The sequence below is a fragment of the Vulpes lagopus genome, chromosome 8, assembly GCF_018345385.1.
Source record: "Vulpes lagopus strain Blue_001 chromosome 8, ASM1834538v1, whole genome shotgun sequence".
In the NCBI taxonomy this organism is placed as follows: Eukaryota; Metazoa; Chordata; class Mammalia; order Carnivora; family Canidae; genus Vulpes; species Vulpes lagopus.
In genome coordinates this window covers 134,127,714-134,148,802 of record NC_054831.1, presented here as the reverse complement: position 1 = coordinate 134,148,802, position 21,089 = coordinate 134,127,714, and the positions used below count along the sequence as shown (strand labels likewise).

Sequence of the window (21,089 nt, the reverse complement as noted above, 5' to 3'; positions counted from 1 at the left end):
TTCCAGTAAGAATTATTTTTAATGGCTTAAAAATGAGTCTGTACAAAACCAGCACCACCATGTGGTGCTTCCGGTCCACTGGGGAACTCCAAGGGTCTCCTCCAACACTATCTCTTTGGCCAACTGTGCCTGAAACCCCTGCAGAGACAGCGGGAAAACAAGAGTCACGTCTTCCAGTTTGGCTGGAGGCTTATTCTCGGCTCGTTTACAAAGTGCCCGAACCTTACTAACCCACAACCGCGGAGGGAGGCATCGTGCGTTCGGGCTCCTGCAGAAGGGGGCTGGGCGGCGGCGTGACCCCCACACCCGGACGGAGTGCGCTGGGGAAGTGCCCTGGGGCCCCGGAGCCCCCGGAGCGGGGCTGCCCCACAGATCTAAGGGCGGTTTCCCTCCTCCGCAGGCCACACCCTAGGGGTGAGTCCTCGACTCCAGGCTTTGCCCCGAGGATGCGGGTTTCATGTTTTTAATGGAAATATTCTTAAATGTCAACCCGCATTTACTTACTGAGCTTTGCCCTCATTCCTCAGACACGGGCAGGGCTGGGAAAGCTCTGAGCCTAAGTGAGTGACGGGTCCGCGTCCTGGGACGCGGCGACGGTCGGGGGTGGCGCTCGGCAAGGCCCTCCCCTCCGCCTGCCTCAGCTCCCAGAGTGACAGGGGGCGTCTGGGTCCGCGGGGCCGCGCTGGCCTCCACCACGTACCTGTCGGACTTTCCGGTTGGAAAGGACATGCTTTTGTTTCCCGACTGTTTAAGTTTTTTGGGTGCGGCGCATTTCTGAAAAAGATAAGCCATTTGGGCCCAGTGACAACCTGACCACAGGACACAGGGGAAACACACATGCGCCCAGCTGGCCCGTCAAGACTCCGGCGCCACCGGTGTGACTGGTTTTCTTGCAAATGGACGTTTCTGGGCGCTTCTGAAGGTTGGGCCGTCAGGAGGAGCTACTGCTGGGAACAGGGCTCCACGCACGCCTCAGCCTCCGCAAGCCAAACCTGCGGCCACACTTGGCTCCGACCGGCAGCAACGCCCACGGGGGCAGATGCAGGCCTGTGCGGGCGCCGACTAGGGTGTGTGGCCTGCAGCTGTAATCCCCTGGTAGCAGACAGAAAACAGCCGTGCAAGCCACACACCCGCCTTCACAGCCCTTCAGGTTCCTTTTTACTGCTGGGATAGCTGATGGGTATTGCGCGTACTGGGGACAGGTGACGGGAGGGAAAGGATGTGCAGAGGGGGACATCCTCCCCGGCTGAGGAAGAGGGGAAAAGCACCGCGGGCACGCGAGCAGGTGGCAGTTCTCACGGGTTTCTTTTCTCTTTAGTGGCAACTTGTATTTTGTTTCTGAATTTTTAGGCAACGCACGGCTGACATACACGACGTCCTTAATTGTACGTGTCGGGCATGTTTCTTACCCTGCCGGGCTGGGCCTCCTTATTTGGATCAAACTGGGAAGAAGGTTTGGACTTGCTGTTTCCTGGAAGGTAAGAGAGGCGATACCAGTGAGCGCAGCGAGGCCGACTGCTGGGCAGGCACACGCGCCCCCGCGAGGGACTTAGGCTGACGCGGATCACGTGTCGTGGGCTCCGTCCCGAAGGCAGTGCCTGCAGCAGGCTCGTCTGTCACGGTCTATCTCCGCGCAGGGCGGGTGCTAAAGCGCCAGCTCCTCTTACTCCAGGGACATCCGTGCTGGTCCCTGCACGCAGGCCATTCCGTGCCACTGGCAGTCACCGGGCCCCCAACACAGTCCTGCCCTGCCCCCCCTGTCCTCCAGACAGGGGCTCCTCCAAGGTGGGTGGACTCAGGGCTAAGGGACCACGGAGCACCTCCCGGGCATCAGGTTTCTTCAGGTAACTCTCTGCCGTGTTTGTCTGAGAAAACGCGTTTCTGGGCACAAGCTACCGTGAGGACACAGGAGTCACTACTGGAAAGGACAGCACCTTGCTCGACTACCAGGGTGGCTACTGCGACTTAGCTCCAGCGCAGGGCGCCATGGGCGGTGCCTTCTGTCCGGCCCCGCGTTCCCTGGACGGTGCGAGCCCTGGTGAGCCCTGGTGAGCCCTGCCTGCCCTCGGCTGCGCGGTGCGGGTGCGGGTGCGGGTGCGGTGCGGGTGCCTAATCCTGCCTGCGGGTGCCTAATCCTGCCGTCTTCACTCCCAGCTTCCCCGCCCCCACACGGCCCGACACTCCTTAAAGGGCACCAGTCCCGGCCTCACCAGCAAAAGCCTTGAAGTCCGACTTGCTGTAGTCGTAAGGGGTGAAATCTTTTTCTGGTGGATCTGGGTCTTTGGGCTTCTTAGCAGTTTTGAGTCGTTTCTTCTCTTGTTTCTGTTCTGTGGTCCTCGGGTCACTTGTGGTTCGCTCCCTCTTCTTGGCGGCACTTTCTAGCTGTAGGTGGGAACACACCGCGGGAAGGAAGCACGGGCGTGGAGGGGACAGGCCTGCGAGCCCCCAGGCCTGCGCACCACTAGGGGGTCACCTGCCTGCCGTGCTGGCACCTGTGGGCTCGCGGACAGGGAGAGGGTGCTGGCGGCCGAGAGCTGGGCGGGGCTGGTGCCAGGTGGGACAAGCTCCTCGCGGGAGAAGGACACCAGGTCATTGACAGGCAGGGGCTACGCAATCCAGGGAGAACGGGACACATGCGGGGCAGAGCGGGACGCACAACGGGCTTGGCCACTAACGAGCTTCGGTCCCTTGTCTCCTACCAGAGTCAGGGGGACGGTCTATTTACTATAAATCCAGCAAAACAAATCCCCTAAGGGGAGCTCGGATGTAATCTTTTTTGAGGGGAATGAGGAGGCACCGACTGATAACCAAGAGGAGCTAGAAAGACGAATAAGCGTTATTTTGAAGTGCAGGGAAGCCCTCCTGATGCGTGGGGAAAATCCTGACCGGGACTAGGGGCAACTCCTTTCTCAAAAGAAAAAGCAGAGGAGCCAGCACGTACGGCAGCCTGCTGTCGGACCGACACGGCCTGCTCCACGGTCGCCCTGTACTCTTCCTTGGCCTGGTCCCGGGCGGCTGCAAGAGAGCAGGGTCCATGGAGCTGCGGCCCCCAGCAGCCAAGCCTCCCCCCTCACCTGGCCGGGGCACCCCCCCGCCCCCGCCCCCACCCCGGGAACCCAAACCGGACACGGCCAGCCCGGTGGTGCCTCTCCCAGGACCTTTCAGAGGGACAGCAACCAAAACGCACCAAGGACCAGAACAAAACCACTTCCCCAGCGGGCTCTTGGGCGCGCTCACTCTGCGGCCGGCCACCCCGTCTAGTGGCTCAGGACCAGCCCTTCTGGCCCCCACGCTGCCCCTTCCTCCCCTGGGCCACACGCCAATCGGTCCTCACGCGCTGTCAGTGTCACCATGGGGCCCATCGGCTTCGGGCCACCTCTCACCACCTCTGCTACCACGCTGCCCAACAGAGGCCCTCACCTGGCCTCCCGCCCTCGCCCTCTTTGCTGGACCCTCCACGGTCCCCAAGGGGCCTTTCTGAAGCTCAGTGCCTGTCACTGCTCCACTCAAACCCTCCACAGCTTCCCAACCCGCTCAGAGTTGAGCGCAGAGTTGCTGCGTCCCGGCACCGGGTCCTGTGCCCCCGGCAGCCACACTGTCCCCCGGGGCACCCTCTGCGCACGCACAGCGAGGAACCACCACAGGCCTTACACTCGGTGGGCCCACAGGATGGAGCACTCTTCCCCTAGAAGCCGCGGTCCTTGCGACTGTCACATTATCAGACCCACTTCTGTAAACGCCACGTGGAAGCAGCCACCGGGCCTCATGCCCGCCCTGAGCACTTCCTACCCCGCTCCCTGCGGAAGCGCCGTCTGGGCAACGTACACCACGGGTCCCTGACCCTATCCCCCAGGAAGAGGCCAGCGCACGGGGCAGGGACTGTGCTTTGCCCCGTCACACCGGCACTTTGTGGAACAAACAGAAGGATGTACGAGGCCCGTCCTCCGACAGACACTCCGATGGGCTCAGTCGCAAGAAATCGAGTGCTACCTGTTTGCTCCGCTGCCTTCTCCTTGGCAGTTTCTTTAGGTTCCTTGTGTACCTGTACCTGGCTCGCCAGCTTCCAACGGTTGCTGATCTACAATGAAAACAAACAAAGCAAAAACACTCCAAAACTCAGCCGCCCAGGGATGCTTCATTTTTTTAACGAGGCGATGCCGGGCGTGCTAACCTAGCAGCCACGCACACTCCAAGCCACACATTCCAAGTCTGAGGGCACAAAAAGTAAAATCTCCTGCTGGCTTTTATAAAATACTGATCAAGAGGACAAAGCAACACAGTATTCCCGGCACAGGGCCGGACGCCTTCCTGCTCATCCTCTCACCCAGTCCCTTCTATGATCCCGGGAACAAGGCATTATCGTCACCCCCACTTTGAGACGGAAACAGGCTCTGAGAAGCTGCGTTCTGCCGGGACACGGTTAGCAGACGGTAGAGCTGCTCCAAGGCAGGACTTCTCAGGGCGAGAGTGCTGCCGGGATAGCCCCCTTGGCTGCGGTGTTAGAACGCAGCTCACAGATACGACGGCTGGCGTGGGAAGGTGTGCCTGGGAGCGGGCCACAGCCAGCGGGGGAGAAAGGAGGCAAAAAATCCACTGGACTCCCCACCGCTGAAGACAACAGGCTAACACTAGCACGGGAGGCCCGGGAGGCCCGTGCGGTTCCGCCTGCACTTGCTGCCTCAGGAGAGAGCGTCGGGCAGCGGGAGCCAGGCCCCACCCGACCCGAGCAGGCACTTCCCGCAGGAAGGCTAACGACTAGCACGCGGGCCCCCAGGAACATCTCACGGGGCTCCGGGGAAGGGGTTTCCTTATTCTTATTCATGATGCTGCGAAAACCAACCAACAACAGAAGACAGAGTGTTTAACACGTAAGCTGTCACCTGAGAGCCCTAAGAACACTGGAACGTCCAGCCCGACACGGGACGCCTACGCACGGAGGCTAAACTTCCATGAAAAGCCAAACACAAAAACCAAAGGCCCGTTCAGGTTCCCAAATGCTTCTGAAAATCAGAATAAAGTTCTGGCCTCCCCCCCCCTCAAAACATTATCGGGACACCCGGGTGGCTCAGTGGTTGAGCAACCACCTTTGGCCCGGGCCGTGATCCTGGAGTCCCGGGATCGAGTCCCGCGTCGGGCTCCCTGCAGGGAGCCTGCGTCTCCCTCGGCCTGTGTCTGTGCGTCTCCCTGTGTCTCTCATGAATAAATAAAATCTTTAAAGTAAAAAAAGAAACGCTGCTCACATATGTCTCTATATATTTATACGTGAAGTGTCTTTTGTGTTCCTCTTCAGGAGGTTCAGGATGGGCTTAACAGAGACCTGGTTCAGATAATCAAGGAGTCCCCTCGTCTTAGAAAGTCCCTCTCGGAAAGGGTGACAAATCCACTTACTTCATAGATTTTTGACGAAGGATCAAACTTTGCCGCCTGAGAAATGTGAGCGCGGTGCTCGAGGGAAGGCAGGAACTGGAGGAATGGAAGGAAACGGTCACTGAAACGCCGCAGGCCCCGGACGGGGTTTCCTGGGGCTGCGCGTGGGAGGCCTGGTCCGTGCGTCGGCGCGGCCACGGCTCCGGGCACCCGAGGGGCGTCCTTGCAGCTTTCGTCTTAGAGGACCCCGACTCCGTCCCCACCCGGACACCAGGCGCAGCCGACACGCCGGGCCCAGAAGCTCCCCCTCCAGGGCTCCCGGCTGCTGTTCCGGGCAGGAGGCGCCACGAGCCGCAGAAGGCCGGGCCCCCGTCAGCCCCGGCACACAGCGCCCCTCACCATCTTAAACGGATTCTCGAAGGACTCCATTATGTTCCGGGCTTTCTTCTGTGCAGCTGTCAACGGGCTCTTCCCGCTCTCCTCGGCACTGGGTTCCTGCAGGGACGGGCAGAAAAGGACCAACTTATCACCGCGACCGCCGAGTGGCTTTACGACGGAAGCCGCGGAATCCTCGTGGCGGCAGCAGAACCGCCACTCTTCGGGCCTCTCACACGTAGGGGCCCTCTGGCAGCGTGGGCCAGCACGCAGGAAGGCGTCTTAGCACATTTATTGAACCAGCGAATTCTCAGGGTGCCCTTACATCATATGAGGTGTGTGGTATTATTCTCCCCGTCTTACAGATGAGGAAACTGAGGCACAGTGTGGTCATGTCTTGCAGAGCCTGAGAGCTAACGGGGCAGGATGAAGACTGAAACCAGGTCTGGGTGGCTCTAGAACTTGAGGTTGTAAGCAGACACTTGCAAATTAAAAATCAGAAGCCATGATGGGGAATCAGTAAAATCAGGCAACCGGGTGTTGCTTCCAACTGGGTTCAGAACGTGCTTTCCTTCTGCTTTCTCCGTGGCGACAGTCCTGCCACACAGCACAGGACACCCAAGCACAGCGCTCCCATGCTCATGCAGCCCAAAGCTCACGCTCGTATCTTGAGCTGCCGGGCACCTCGTTGGCCCAGTTAAAGCTCCCGGACTTCTCTGCTCAGGAATTACCGAAGCAAGGCCCCATCTAAATGTATGCGATTAAGTGGGGGAAAAAAGTTAACTCTCGGGTAGTACATTTTGCAGGTGGCATTTTGCCTTTCTGGCTTTGGCCCCGCGCTCTGGCACGATGGACCAGCTGTGACCTGTGATCCTGGAACCTACTGAACCACCAGCTGTTTCTCCCGTGAACACGTGCTAAGCTGGATACGCGTCTTTATCCATACAGATCGTATGCCTGCTTCTCTTTCTTTCCAGAAACTGTGATTTTTCCTTTAGCACATCTGTTGTTTGCACTAGTCAGAGTTTTATCTGTGCATTTTCCTTTCAAGCTGGTCATTTTAGTATCCACCCATCTTGACCAACAACTGCACCCTGGTCCTCCTCTTGTAGGGAGCCCGTAGTTCAAGCCCTGGCAGAAACAAGACAGACACCTGCTGGGTAGGACAGACCCGGACGGCTCCGTCACCACCCGCTGCCGAGTGCAGGAGCACAGCTAGGCCCAGGTTGGCCACACGCGCTCCCGGACCAGACGGGGCCACTGTCTACCATGACGCAGCCCCTCTTTGGGACGGGAAACACGTTTCTACCCACGTGCTGGCGCCTTCGTATCTTGCTCTTCACTGTCCCTACTCGGCCGTGCTGTACAGAAATGCTTTTCAAAGCCTCCTCTTTTTCAGCCTGAGCACGTGTAGAAGGCGCTGACTTGTGTTGTAAAGGGATGCGCAGCCCCGTTGAGCAGGGGCTGAGGATGGGCTGTGCCTTCCCTGCAGCTGGAAGGGAAGGTCCTGCCTCTATGTCCCCGCAGCCCACGCCCTCCTCCCGACTAGGCATTAGCCAGCGTCCAGATGTCAACCCTTCTTCAGGGGTTTCTTCTCCTGAGAGAACCCTCCACCCGCCTCTCATGGACCACTGGCAGATCTGTCCCCGTGGCTGTCCCCACTGCTGCTGGCTCTTACTTCTGGCGTTAATCTCAAATGCAGATGCAGCAGGCCGGGCAGACAGCCTGTTTGATAAACCCAGTAACTGCCTACGGGTCTGCGTCACCTCACCGCCATCCCCTAGCACTCACGTTAAATAGTGTGATGACGGCAGTGGCGATGAGGCATCCGGTATCTGGCAGGGCCTCCTCTTCTCTTCGCTCGGGGAAGAGGCTTGCCTGTTTCTGCGCTGGCACAGGCCCTAGAGGGATGGAAGTCAGTACAGTCAAAGCCTCGTGGAGTGCACGTGAGGCGGTTTCCGGGACATTCCAGAGACCTCTACATTACCGTTGCTTGGCATCATAGGGTAGCCGTCCGAAGAGGCGTGGGAGCAGTCGTGAGGTCCAAAGAGAACATTCTCCAATCTCTGCAGCAAAAAGAAACCCAAAGGCCTCGTGAAAGACTTGCAAGCATGCGGCAGCTCTGCTGCACGGCCGGGGGCTGGCTCTGACAGGGGGCTCATCCCGCCCTGGTGCCGACCAGTGTCCTCCCTCAGAACAGAGACGACAGACACAGCGCTCTACCTCGGGACCGGGCAGTGGGCCGCTCTTCTTCACGCCACTTGCGACTTCGGACTGGGGAAAAACAAAAGAGCATCTGAGGAAAGGTGCCTAGACATGGCGACCACAGTTCCCCAGCACAGACTGCGTCCCTCCAGCGGACGCGCCTTACAAGAGCCCGCAGACGTTGTGCCGCCCTTCATCCCTTACAGTGCCTGGCACTGTAACCACGTAGTGCTCAGCAATTATTTGTTGAATCAAAGAATGAATCAAAGAATGTCTCTATCACAAGACCCAATGCAGATTTCTGAGAGCTTGAAAGAGAGTCTCCTCTAGAAACCAGGGCTTCTCTCTTTACTTGCCCAAACTGTAGAATGAATAAAAGAAATATTTTTTTTTTTTAAAGCAATGTTTAACACGAAGACTGAAATGTGTATATCCTGAGTTTCTTCTTTATCGCCCTAAAGGAACTGATTTAAGTCTTTCTGGATTCATAATCTCTCAAAAAATTGCTAATACAATTTATTATACACCAGTATCACCACCGGGGCAACACAATAAAAAACTGTCCCCCCAAATTCCAATTGAAGCACGCAAATCTATCCGAGCACGCAGTCCCATCCCCAGAGGTGCGCGTGTGCACCCAGGCTGCTGGTCGCACCTGTGCACCGCGCGTGCGGGGAGACGCGTGTCTGGACTTTGAGCTGCACAGCCTGCCTTCACCAAGTCTGCGGAGGTTTAGCATCTCCTTCATAAAATTAGTTCTTCCTGAATTCCCCATTTCTAGCCAAGGCTCTATCTTCCCAGCCACCTAGGCTTTATGTTGGGAGTGGGTTGTCTTTGACTCCACTTCTGTCATCCTCCAATCTGCTTGCTGTTCAGAGAACGTTCTGGAGTCACCTTGCAAAGTACTCAAAAAACCAGCAGCAACTTTCACGTCTGTTACTAAGTCACATTACCCCTTCTTCTGATAGTGCTTCTCATTTCCTTCTTTTCCTTTCAATTTCCATGACCACCAAACTCACGGGACCTTATCATTTTACATCAGAGCTTCCAAAACATGCTCCTGGTACCGAGACCCCACTCCACTCTTTTTTTGAAGGTTGTTTTTGTTTTGTTTTTTAACTGTTTATCTTAGAGTGAGACAGAGTGGGAGCAGGAGGGGGTAAGGGGAGGGAGAGAGAGAAGCTGACTCCTTGCTGAGAGCAGAGCCCAACGTGGGGCTCAATCTCACCACCCTGAGACCATGACCTAAGCCAGAATCAAGAGTTGGACACTTATCTGACAGAGCCACACAGACGCCCCTCGAGTTTATTTAAGTAACCTCTGCACCCAGTGTGGAGCTCAGACTCCTCGCCCCAAGACCAAGGGGCACAGCCTTTTTGCGTGAACCAGCCGGGCGCTGTGACCCCCAATCCATTTTATTCCACCAGATTAACTGCCTCCAAAGGATGGCTAACTGGCCTAGTCGTTAGACTTTCCTTGATGATGGATTATCGAAGATAAGATCATAAACAAACAAGCAGGAATGGGGCGCCTGGGTGGCTCAGTCAGTTAAGCAACCAGACTTGACTTCAGCTCAGCTCATGACTTCCAGGTCGTGAGACTGAGCCCCATGTCAGGCTCCAGGCTCAGTGCAGTTCGCTTGAGATTCTCTTTCCCTTTCCCTCTGCCCATTCTCCTCGATGGTGTGCACCCACGTACATTCTTTTCTAAAATAAGTAAATAAAAGAAATCTTAAAAAAAAAAAAGTAACAAGGAGTACGTTTAGCTTTTGACCATCATGAAGAAGACATGTCAGGGTGCCTGGGTGGCTCAGTTGGCTAAGTATCTGCTTTCAGCTCAGGTCATAATCTCAGGGTCTTTGGATCAAGACCCGCATCAGACTCCCTGCTCAGTGGAGAATCTGCTTCTCCCTCTCCCTCTGCTCCTCCCACTGCCTGTGCTCTCTCTCAAATGAATAAATAAAATCTTTAAAGATTTTTATTTTTTATTTTTTTGTATCTTTAAAGATTAAAAAAGAAGAAGACATGTCTACTGCCTTTCCTAACCCCTATGATTTTCTCGGGGTTTTTTAGAATGGAGACCAGATCGTGTATGGAGAAGACCACAGGTGCCTGCAGAGAGAACAGGCCTGTCGACCTGGAACCTTTAGCAGCAAAGCTTCTTACCTTGAGCAGGGGCATCTCTCGAGCCTGCTGGATTAAAAGATGCATCTCATTGATCTGCTGCCGCACAAGAGGTGGAACAGGGTTACAGCAAGCTATGATACCCTGAGGTTCCCTGAAGACAAGAAAGAACACATTCAACTCGTCATTTAGGGACATGGTCCCCTGAGGTTTCCAGACGAGAACAGAGAACGACAACTAAGATGAAGACCCGGGAAACACATTCTTATCAGGGCAGCCTGGGCGAGTGGCTTCTAGGTGAGCTTTACTGCACCAAGCTTGGAGTAGACACCTCTTGCCGCTCGCCTCCGGCTAGCAGGGAGAGCTGGAGAGGAGCCCCATAGCTCTACATGGTGCTGCAACGGGGTCAACAGAAGATTACGAATTTAGATTCTTTAGTTATTGTTCCATTAACACCAAAAAGCATTCACAATCGTTAAGGTGTCTTGGTTTGGAACAAATTACAGCTCAGAGACTCTGAGATCCTTTCCTCTCTGAGCTGGAGGCTCAGATTTACACTGAACCCCATCTGAGGCATAACCACTGAAATGGCTGCAGCTCAGGTTTAGTTCCTACAGGGTAGCCAGAGGGCAGAAATTCTACATTCCTTGGACTCGTGAACTTCCTTAGAGCACTAATCTTCTCTGAGTCAATAGCCTTGAGGTAAGAACTATCAGAGAAACTGATTCTGAAGGATAAAATCTGTCCGCTGAGAAAGTCGGGACATAGCTACCAGTTCTCAGGCTCACTTGGGCAGTTCTTCAGCTATCTTTAGCATCATGTGGTTTGGCAGTACGTATCTAGAACAAAACACACAGTGGGATCACGTTAAATTCCGCCAGAAAACCCCATTAAAGGCTACAACCCGAGGGAAAACGTAACCAACTTTCATGGCGAAAAGAAAAAAGGCCTTTATTTCCCTGTTACCCGAGCTGCTCGGTCTAGGAGCAGATATTAAAAGAATGTCTAATCCCTTACCCGTAACTTTCATCTTCCCTACGAGCTGTTTTATCCCTCCAGGCAAACAGCAGCTGAAAGGCCGTCAACTGCTGTGTGTTGAGATGCTTTTTCTGCTTCCTGTATAGCTCAAGGTAGGACTCATCCGTGAAGAGAGGTTTGACGAATTTCTGTAAAATATTACAGGACATTCAAGATCAATGGGCATCAGGCTTGTGCCCTGGGCTCTTCAAAACACTTGGCTCTTTTCAGGAACGTAAAGACCAGAGCAAAGAATGAGGACCCAGTCAGAGACAGAGGCCGTGGCCGGCCAGGCTGTACCTTGAGGCAGATGTCCCTGCTGCGTTGCCACACCACCTGCAGCTGGACAGGCTGCTCGTTGCCTCGCTCCCACAGCTCCAGCCTCATTTTATCATAAATGTAAAGCAGGTAATGGGTGTCATCTCGGGCGTAGTTGAGCATTTCCTCAGGCAGAGGTCTAGAATTGCAACAAAGGAAATTATTTTGCTGCGAGGAGCAGCGACGTAATGATCCCTTTGATACCACAGCCAATGGTACAGGTATATCAGTATACCCTCCATCTAACGTGACAAGCCATTGTTTCCACAGCTGGGAAGAGAGGGCAGCAGGATAACAATGTGGCTGAAAAGGGAGGCCCTGCCATCCTGAGTCTGAACCTCAGCTCTGCACACCTGTCCTTGGACAAGTCACTTAAGCTCTCTGGGCTCAGCTGCCTCACCTGGGGAACGAAAGGCACCTCACAGGCTGCCGTGGGACCACCCAGCACAACAGCCCTGAAGCTCTTAGCTCAGTGCTTGGCACGTGACAATGGCTCGGTAACAGGGGCTGGCGTTTAGACTTCTGTCAATTTTCATTTTCTATTTCTGCTTTATCAGATTCTCTTTAGAAATTCTGGCATGCGGACCTGGAGGGAAGTTGAGTGGCTTCTTCATACGACAGCTGCAACCTCGGGGAGGAAGCTAGCCACCTGACAGTGATCGAGTGGAGCCCAAACTCCAGAAAGTGTTGCAGGAACACCACGCTCTTATGCACTCATCACAAGGTGCAATCACCTATGTACCTTAGAATTCTCTCGGACCTCTGGGAGATCACCACACACACCCCCATCCGTCCACTAGGGATCCGGGTGTCAAACGAGAGACTAACAGGGACATAAATACTGACAAGGCACGCCTCTTCCAACCACTGTTTGCGCGAAGCACGGTGTGATAGCCCAGCACACACTCCACACGGTCACCCTAAGACTTCCAGTTGTGCTTATGTTGCTGAAAACAGCTGCAGGAAAGACTAGCGACATTCAACTCAAGATTCAGCTAAACGTCACAGCCTGCGCAGAGGTCCGTGGGGCCGAGAGGCTGGTGAGCACCCACGCTTCCCGCTGCCGGCCACACTTCCCCACCAAGCACACACCGTATTCTCCAGTCGGCCAGCTGATACTGCTTGTTCGATTCCACACTGCAGTAGAGCTTGAGCAGATGGTCCAGGGAGTGCCGGCCCAGGTTGAGCAGGCGCGCTGCCTGATGGGTATCAAACATGTTCACTACATACAATCCGAAGTCTTTCTGTAGCCATTCTATGTCTGAATCGGCACCGTGGAAGACCTGGAGATAAAACAGGAGCCATGCGGCACAGTGTGTACAAGGCCACTGTGCTCTGAAACAAACCCTGCCTCTAGGTTATTACAACATTGGAATTAGAGGCCAGAAGGAGGATTAAGATGGGTGCAGTTTTAAAAACTCCTTTTAATTTGGATCAACGGCCTTCTGCACTCCTAACTGCACACTCGTAACGTCTGAGACTGCCAAGAGCCAGTGATTCTAAGGAGGCAGCTCTACTAGCTACAAGGATAGTCATTAAGTCCAAAGGATCCTGATGGCTTGGGCTCGTTGCCGTAGTCATTAACATGATGTAACGTGTCGCCGGGTGGTAACGAGCTACAGCTTAAGCTGCTCTAATTGGGGCTTAGAAATAAAAGCACTTTAGCGTGCGGGACCGGAAAGTAGGAAATTACAATTATTTCTCTCAACTTCACCAGGTCTGTGTTGAAATAATGATTCAGTAAACTGAGCAACACTTAAATCTCATGCACAGACAAATGAGCTACAAAAGGCTGGCTGACCTTAACGATGGTGGGGTCTGTGAGGCTCTCGTTGAGGATGTACATGTCGCTTCGAAGCTCCAGGGTGTCGACAATGAAATCTTCTGTTCGGGTGGAGATTTGCATCAGGCAGGTCAGCCCCAGGAAGCTCCTGTATGAGTGGTGCTAAAACCCAGAAAGAGGGGAGAAGAGGGAAAAATGATTACACCAGGCTTTCCTTTACTGATTTCAGGAGGGCGGCTATAAAAGCAAAATTGTACGACTAATTTTTACCAAAACACGCATCTGCTAGTCTCAGTTTTATAATCCTCTGGTGGGAGTGAGCCCACAGAGAATGTAAAATTTCACTCAAGGTCAACTTACCTCTAAGTCTACCGCGAACTCCTGACAAGTCAAGAGCTTTTCATTAAGCTCCACCAGTTCGTCCAGGGAGGACACAAAATGGCAGGGCGTCTCTCCCACAGGCCTGTATAACTGGAGCATGAAAGCACAGGTAGAAAAAGAGAGGAACGTTATGAATCATCCTTCACTAAAGCACAAAATGAATTAGGAATTCAAGAAATGATCCGAGGTTGCAACCTTTTACTTTAAAGGTATTTAAGGAAAGCCAAAATTGCACTGATTTGATTCTTCCTGGACTACTTGGATATCATCCACAAGCCAAGTTTGGGTGCTAACCTGGGGTTGTGGTTTTTGAAGGACTGACTCTGGAGGAGTGAAGTGATCTAGTTCATACTGGTAAGGATGTGCAAACCTGAATAAAACAAAAAGAAAAATCCTTTTGATGAATTCTGTGATTCAGGGAGAAACGATGCTTTAATCCAATCTGTAAAAGCAAAGGAGGAGAGACCATTGTGAAAACATTTTCTTGCTATAAAAAGCACCATTATTTTAATAATTCAAGGGCATCAAAAAAAGGTCATGCTGGTTCATGCTTATAATGTGATCATTAAAACTCTACTCATCTATAAAGATTTGAGCTCCTATTTCAAAACACTGCGTGGCTGTCATTGCGGATGATACAAAAACATGCAACGTGCAATTTCTTGTGGTCTGGAAAACACAACCCGTGGTGAGAGAGGGTGGGGCAGATGCCAAATGCTATATATATATATATATATATATTTTTTTTTTTTGTTCCTCTATCGTCTCTACTTGCAGAAAAATCCTAAGTCTGAGTTCCTTGAGGGCAGGGCTGCCTCTCATCACCTATATTTCTTTAGCACTTGGCCTGTGGCCTCATGGTGCAGAGCTGTGCCCGAAGGAATGCTGCTCAGGCCGATTCTGGCTCCGCGTGAGGAAAAGACCAACACTAGCAAAGTTCTTACCGTCTTTTTCCCTCGTGCAAGGTCCATTTGTCTACTTTAAGCAAGTGTCTTTTTTTTTTTTTTTAAGATGCTTATGCTGCCGGTGAAAACTGCCTTTTCCTTGCTGAGTTTATGAGCGGGCCCCTCCCTCACTGTATGAGTTGTACCCGGTAAGAAAGGCAGAGCGGCAGGGGAGGAAGGACGGTTTTAAGAACACTTGGGGTTCAAGTTCTGGTTGGATGGGAAGTCAGCACCCTTTGTTTTGTTTCTGCCTCTATACAGTGGGGGAGTGTGGTGGCTGCTTCCCAGGGGTGCAGTGAGGGTTACCCAAGACACCATTTGTGCAGGCCCTCCATGAACACAAGCCAGAGGTTTTACCAAAGAGATCCACATTAGGATAAGGATAGCAATCACCCATTCCTCAGATTCTTTGTTTCATTTATGTATTTCACAAAAATGAAACCGAGTGAGAATGTGGCATAAAGGTTCAGGAGCCACAGCAGGAAGTTCCAGCAGCAGATACTTACATGTCCTGCTCCACCTGCTGCGTTCTCTGTTGATGGATGAAATCAGCCAGGGCAGGGGGGACATCCAGGTCCTCCGGACGATCCTGTGGGCGCTCTCTCCTTTCTTTCGAGAGTGCTGGAGACCCAAGCAGTGACAACACCACCATCAAAAAAGAGGTGAAAACATTCACATCTTAACTCGTCACAAAGTGGCTAACTGGCTCTTTTCGAAGACAGAAAGGTGGGAGGGAGAGGTTTTCCTCTGTCCTTAGGCAGAGTTTGCATGCCTTACCCTGAGGGAGGGGTTTCTGAGCATTGGGCTTGATGAAGATCTTGGGAAGAAACGGAGTGTTGGAGTTGTCGATCTTTTCTCGGAATTTAAGCTGAGGCCGGACGATGTTTTTTGCATGAAGCAATCGAAAAGTTTCAGATTTTGTTTTTTTGCTATATTCTCCTGCCTGTGACAACAAGGAGTTTATAACATAGCAACTTGATGAATTAGAAAAGTAAATTCCCACTTATGCCTTCTGTGGGCATTCATTTAAGAAAGTATGTGTATGTGAGGTCGCGGGGTACAGAGGAGACAAGACGTAATTAGGTCGTGTCTGTTTATGAGAACAAGTTGTGCAATGGCCAGTTCTGTGTCCAGTAAATCAGAACAGAAGAGGCAAAGGCCCTACTATATAGCTGACGTCTGAAGCTCCAGCCAATCTGAAAAGGAGCCCTCACCTTACGGTTCCAGCTGGACACTATTGTTTTGGGAACCTGCAGTCCTGCCGGGAGGACAGGCTGTTGATTCTTATTCACACCTGATGCCTCATCCAGTAAAATACCCTAAGGGCAGAAGACATAATGGTTTAGCATCTTCCTTTCAGGCTTAACAAGTTAATTACCTAAAATTCTTAAGAAACAGATTCAGAGAATGACATGTAAGAACATTTTATATTATATTACATTACATTATACTATATTATATTAATTATATTTAATTAATTAATTATATCTATATTATATTATACATATGTTTAGCAGATACACACACACACACACACACACACACACACACATACCTGAGAGTCATCCAAAGTAATTAAAGCATTATTTGCTCAAAGACGGGGCAGAAACTGGCCACTGCCCACCCCTGATCAGCTCCCTTTACAGCTCTTGGTTGGGCTGACAAAGCAAAAGTGACTTACAGTGTGATGTGGCCCACCAAAAGAATGAAAAAGACCCTAGACTGTAGCTATTCAACACAAAAGGCTGGTACCCAGAGTGAGAATGAGGGTGTTCTGATCTACTCTGTCCCATCGAAGCAGACATGCGGTATCGGTTTGGGCGTCCAGGTCACAAGGAGTAACATGGCAGGACTTGAAACCATAAAATATGAGAAACCGCTGAAAGACCTGTGGGCATTTAGATTGTGGAAGAGATGACTTCACGGGACAGGAGAGCATGATTTAAACATCTGCAGGACCGGCATGGTTGGGGGTTAGCTTTATTTTGGATGATCTCTACGTATTTCTGTAAATAATGTTCTGCTGTAGAGTTAGAGGAGGCAGTAGAAGTCAGCTAGATCATATGATGCGCATTTCCTCCCAATCACACAAGGCAGGCAGTTTAGCAGATTGTAGATAACAGTAAAAAAAAAAAAAAAAGACTATATTTTGGTTGGCCTCTTCCCTTGCCATACAATAGGATTTGCATATCTGGAACACAGATTTGTAACAGGCCTCCACTGAGCGGTGACAGGTTGAGGTAACATATCTGGAGACAACTGTAGTTTTTTCGTTGGGGAAAAAGCAGCCAGCTGTCAGGAAGGGAATGTTGTTGGAACAAGAAATGCTAAACTTGTCATTTCCTCGGATGTTCCGGTTTCTTTCCATATTTTAATACTGTAAAAGCTCTTCATTTGTTTTCTTTTTTAGGATTTTATTTTTAAGTAATCTCTATGCCCAACGTGGGGCTCAAACTCACAGCCCCGAGATCCAGTGTCACCTGTTCTTCTGACTGAGCCAGCCAGGAGCCCCTATTTGTTAATTATCTCAAGAGTAAGATGAAACACTCACCACTCTTTCCAGAATGACATCATTGGTATCAACTAGTAAATCAAACTTATCCTCCAACTCTGTCACTTTACTTCGGTCCTTAATGTTGCTTCGACACCCGTGGTACTGCATTACCCTACTCATGCTAGGAAGGACAGAAAAACCAACGTTAGTTCATATACTTTATTCCATTTGTTCCCAATCTGAGAGAAAGCTTGAAAGGCTGGGCTCCGACTGTTCCCACTATTTTCTTTTTTTTTTTAAGATCTTATTTATTTGTTTGAGAGACAGCACATGAGAGAGAGGAGGGGAGGAGCAGAGGAGGAGGGAGAGAGAATACCTGAAGCAGACTCCTCACTGATCGTGAAGCCCAACGCAGGGCTTGATCTCACAACCATGAGATCGTGACCTGAGCTAAATTCAAGAGGTGGAGGCTTAACTGACTGTGCACCTCCCCAGATACTTTTTGATCAAACTAATAAAACCTGTACGGTCATAGCAGAAGCATTGCTAGTTGTGTGGTCTTGGACAATTCCCTAAATCTCACTCAGACTCCCTTTCTTCATCTGTTAATTGAAAGGGTGGAAGAAATTACCTCAAAGCTTCCTTCAAATTCTAAAAAATATATCATACTATGTAAATAATATGCTTTGCATTCATTGCTTTATCATAAAATCTAAAATAGATGCTCTAATTTTTTTTTTTTAAAGATTTTTATCTAGGGATCCCTGGGTGGCGCAGCGGTTTGGCGCCTGCCTTTGGCCCAGGGCGCGATCCTGGAGACCCGGGATCGAATCCCATGTCGGGCTCCCGGTGCGTGGAGCCTGCTTCTCCTCCCTCTGCCTGTGTCTCTGCCTCTCTCTCTCTCTCTGTGACTATCATAAATAAAATAAAATTAAAAAAAAAAAAAAAAAAAAGAACAGCTTTAAAAAAAAAAAAAAAAAAGAAAAAAAAAAAAAAAGATTTTTATCTACTTATTCACGAGAGACACAGAGAGAGGCAGAGACACAGGCAGAGGGAGAAGCAGGCTCCATGCAGGGAGCCCGATGTGGGGCTCGATCCTGGGACCCCGAGGGTCATGCCCTGGGCCGGAGGCAGATGCTCAACCACGGAGCCAGCCAGGCGCCCCCAGATGCTCTAAATCTGTCATGCAACAGTTAAACGAAATCACTATTCGTGTACTGTCCTCAAACACTTATTAAAAAGCTAATACCCATGGTTCTGCAAGCTGAGTGAGAGAAATCTTGGCCTAGGCTTTCAAGTCCCATCATTAACTCAAAGATTCACTGTCCACAAATAGGTGCAGAAGTCAATATATTTATTATTTTTATTTTTTTAAAGATTTCATTTATTTACTTGAGAAAGAGAGAAAGAACACACGCAGGGGGAGTGGAAGAGGGAGAAGCAGGCTTCCCTTTGAGCAGGGAGCCCGATGTGGGACTCAATCCCAGGACCCCGGGATCATGATCTGGGCTAAAGGCAGATGCTTAACTGTCTGTGCCACCCAGGGGCCCTGTCAATAATATAGTTTTAAAAAGTTAAGCTCAAAATTTACCAAATAACATTCCCCTAATCAAAATAAAAAACATTTCCCAAATAAACATTGTCTAATTTATTTTTTAAAGATTTTACTTTTCTTAAGTACTCTCTGCACCCAACAAGGGGCTTGGACTCAATCCCAAGAGTCGTATGCTGTACTAAGCCAGCCCACTGTCTCGTTTTTATATCTTATAGCTCTTTTTTTTTATTTGAGATTTGAGACTCATTTGAGAGAGAGAGTACAGCACGTGTGATTGCAGGAGGAGGGGGGCAGAAGGAGAGGGAGAAAAGCAGATTCTGTGCTGTGTGTGGAGCCTGACAACGGGGTCAAATGCACAACCTTGAGTTCACGACCTGAGCCAAAATCTAGAGTCAGATGAACCAACTGAGCCACCGAGGTGTCCCTATAGCTCTTTATAGCACAGAAAAATACAGTTAAGAGAGAACCAATTTCAGGGGAAATTACCTATTTTTCTGTATTTATATCTGTCAATATGAGAAAATAATATACAGTACTCACCAGTGAAGCAACCTGTCTCCCTGTGTTTCGCAAAATGCCTGGAAGCCAGGAAAACTTCGGTAGAAATCGTACTCGTCGCCGAACTGCGGGAGGCCCCCGGATGCCTTGGTCACTGCCACCACCGACCCAAGAGCAAACTGTCAAAACCCAGAGAAACGAGCTGCTCTAAACACCCGTCCCCAGTCACGCGGGCAGCCCGGGGACCCGCGGTTTAGCCGCCTTCGGCCCAGGGCCTGACCCTGGGTCCCGGGATCGAGTCCCGCGTCCGGCTCCCGCATGGAGCCGGCTCCTCCCTCCTCCTGGGTCTCTCTCTCTCTCTCTCTCTCTGTGCCTCTTATGAATAAATGAATTAAACCTAAAGAACAAAAAGATGTGGCGCACACGGCACACTGTGCTGGACGGTGAGGTCGGCTCGGGCTGAGCATCGGTGGGGCCCGACCGGGTCGTGCGGCTCCGGCTCCGGCTCCGGCTCCGCAGTCGGGGGAGCGCAGTCGGGGGAGCGCGAGCAAGGGCGGCTGCGGCAGGCGGGGCGGCCCGGGCGGGCGTCCAGGTGCGACTGCTGACTGCGGTCTCGGTCTCGGGCAAGTCATCCTCATGATTTATTTGCTTTAAAAGAGACTTTGTGGCTCACTGATGGGACCCGGGCGGGGGGGCGGGGGCAGGCTGCAGGCGGGGGCCGCCGCGGGCCTCGACCCCGGGACGCAGGTGGACGCTCCGCCCTGACCCGGCCCTACTATTACTGTCTGAAGATGTTATTTATTTGTTCCTAAGAGGCGGGGGCAGGCGGGGGGAGGCGGAGGGAGGCAGCGACCGCGGGGCCGACGGGCGGGTCCTGGACCCGGGGCGCCGCTCGAGGGCCCTCGTCTGGGGACACGGAGACCAAGGCCGCCCCGGGCCTGGGGCGCTGGGGGCGGGGTCGGAGCGGCAGGGCCGGGGCCTGGGGCGCCGGGGGCGGGGTCGGAGCGGCGGGGGCGGGGCCTGGGGCGCTGGGGGCGGGGTCGGAGCGGCGGGGGCGGGGCCTGGGGCGCTGGGGGCGGGGCCTGGGGCGCCGGGGGCGGGGCCGGCCGCGGCCGGGGTGGAGGGCGCCGACCTGGGGCGCCGGGGGCGGGGCCGGAGCGGCGGGGGCGCCGACGGGGTTGGGGGGCGGGGCCGGGGGAGACACCGCCCCGCGCGTCCCGCTGCAGCCGAGGGCCGGCCGGGGGCGCGGGGGCGCGGGGCCCCGGGTCGGCAGCCCCCCGACACCCCCACGCGGCTTGGCGCGCACGTGAGGACGAGCGCCGCGCCCTGGGCCTCGGGCCGCCCGGAGCCCGCGTGCGATCTGCGCCCGGAGAGGCCGCGGGGGCGCCGGCAGCCGCCCGTGGACCCCCGCTCGCGGCCGGGGCCCCCCGCGGGCCCGGAGCTCACCTTCACGAAGCTGTCCGCGTCCGGGAAGCCCGGCAGCACCATCTCCCCGTCGGGCTGCGCCGCGCTCGTGGCCGCCGGGGCCGCGGGCTCTCGCGGGCTGGGAGGCGCCATGTTTCCGGCTTGAGGGCTCGTCTCGCGAGAGCTCCGAGGCCGCCGCGCCGGGCGCCACTGCGCATGTGCGGGGCTGGCTCCGGGGCCGAGCGGCGGGGCGTGCGAGCCGGTTGTTGGCCCGGGCCCCACCGCGGGGCCCCACGTCTCGTGGTCCGGGCGCGGCGGGGCTCGGGGGCCGCGCTCCCGCCCTGCTAAGGCCAGTGCCCCCCCCGCACCTGTCCGCTCCCCGGCTCCTAACGGCCCAGCCGGCGGCGCGGCCACACCGCGGGGAGCACGTGCTGCGCCTGCTGGGGCCTCGCGTGTTCAGCGGACCCGGGAGGAGCTTCTGTTGCGAGGGAGGCAGCGTCGCCGCGGGTCGGGGCGCTCGGCGCTGGGCCCCCGGACTCCGGGGCTTCGAACGTGTGCGGTGAACGTCAGCCCGTCTCTTGTTCACGATCTTTTTTGTTCTCGTTTAAGGTTTTATCTATTTATT

The 21,089-nt window shown here is 53.3% G+C and overlaps 1 protein-coding gene across 1 annotated transcript; it reads right to left on the bottom strand.

Annotated features, from left to right (window-relative positions):
* On the bottom strand, positions 1 to 20,658 carry EXOSC10 (exosome component 10). Its single transcript, XM_041765266.1, has 25 exons — positions 20,507 to 20,658; positions 19,103 to 19,239; positions 17,065 to 17,188; positions 15,728 to 15,832; positions 15,291 to 15,456; positions 15,020 to 15,134; positions 13,864 to 13,939; positions 13,549 to 13,659; positions 13,207 to 13,350; positions 12,498 to 12,688; positions 11,388 to 11,544; positions 11,088 to 11,236; positions 10,859 to 10,909; positions 10,113 to 10,224; positions 7,966 to 8,016; positions 7,730 to 7,808; positions 7,534 to 7,643; positions 5,767 to 5,862; positions 5,389 to 5,463; positions 3,991 to 4,078; positions 2,942 to 3,015; positions 2,211 to 2,382; positions 1,410 to 1,471; positions 701 to 774; positions 1 to 138 (listed from the first exon to the last, which is right to left on the bottom strand). Exons 1-25 carry the CDS (start codon positions 20,615 to 20,617, stop codon positions 108 to 110), a joined length of 2,661 nt encoding a protein of 886 aa, XP_041621200.1. The 5' UTR covers positions 20,618 to 20,658; the 3' UTR covers positions 1 to 107.
* Between the last annotated feature and the right edge of the window lie 431 nt (positions 20,659 to 21,089).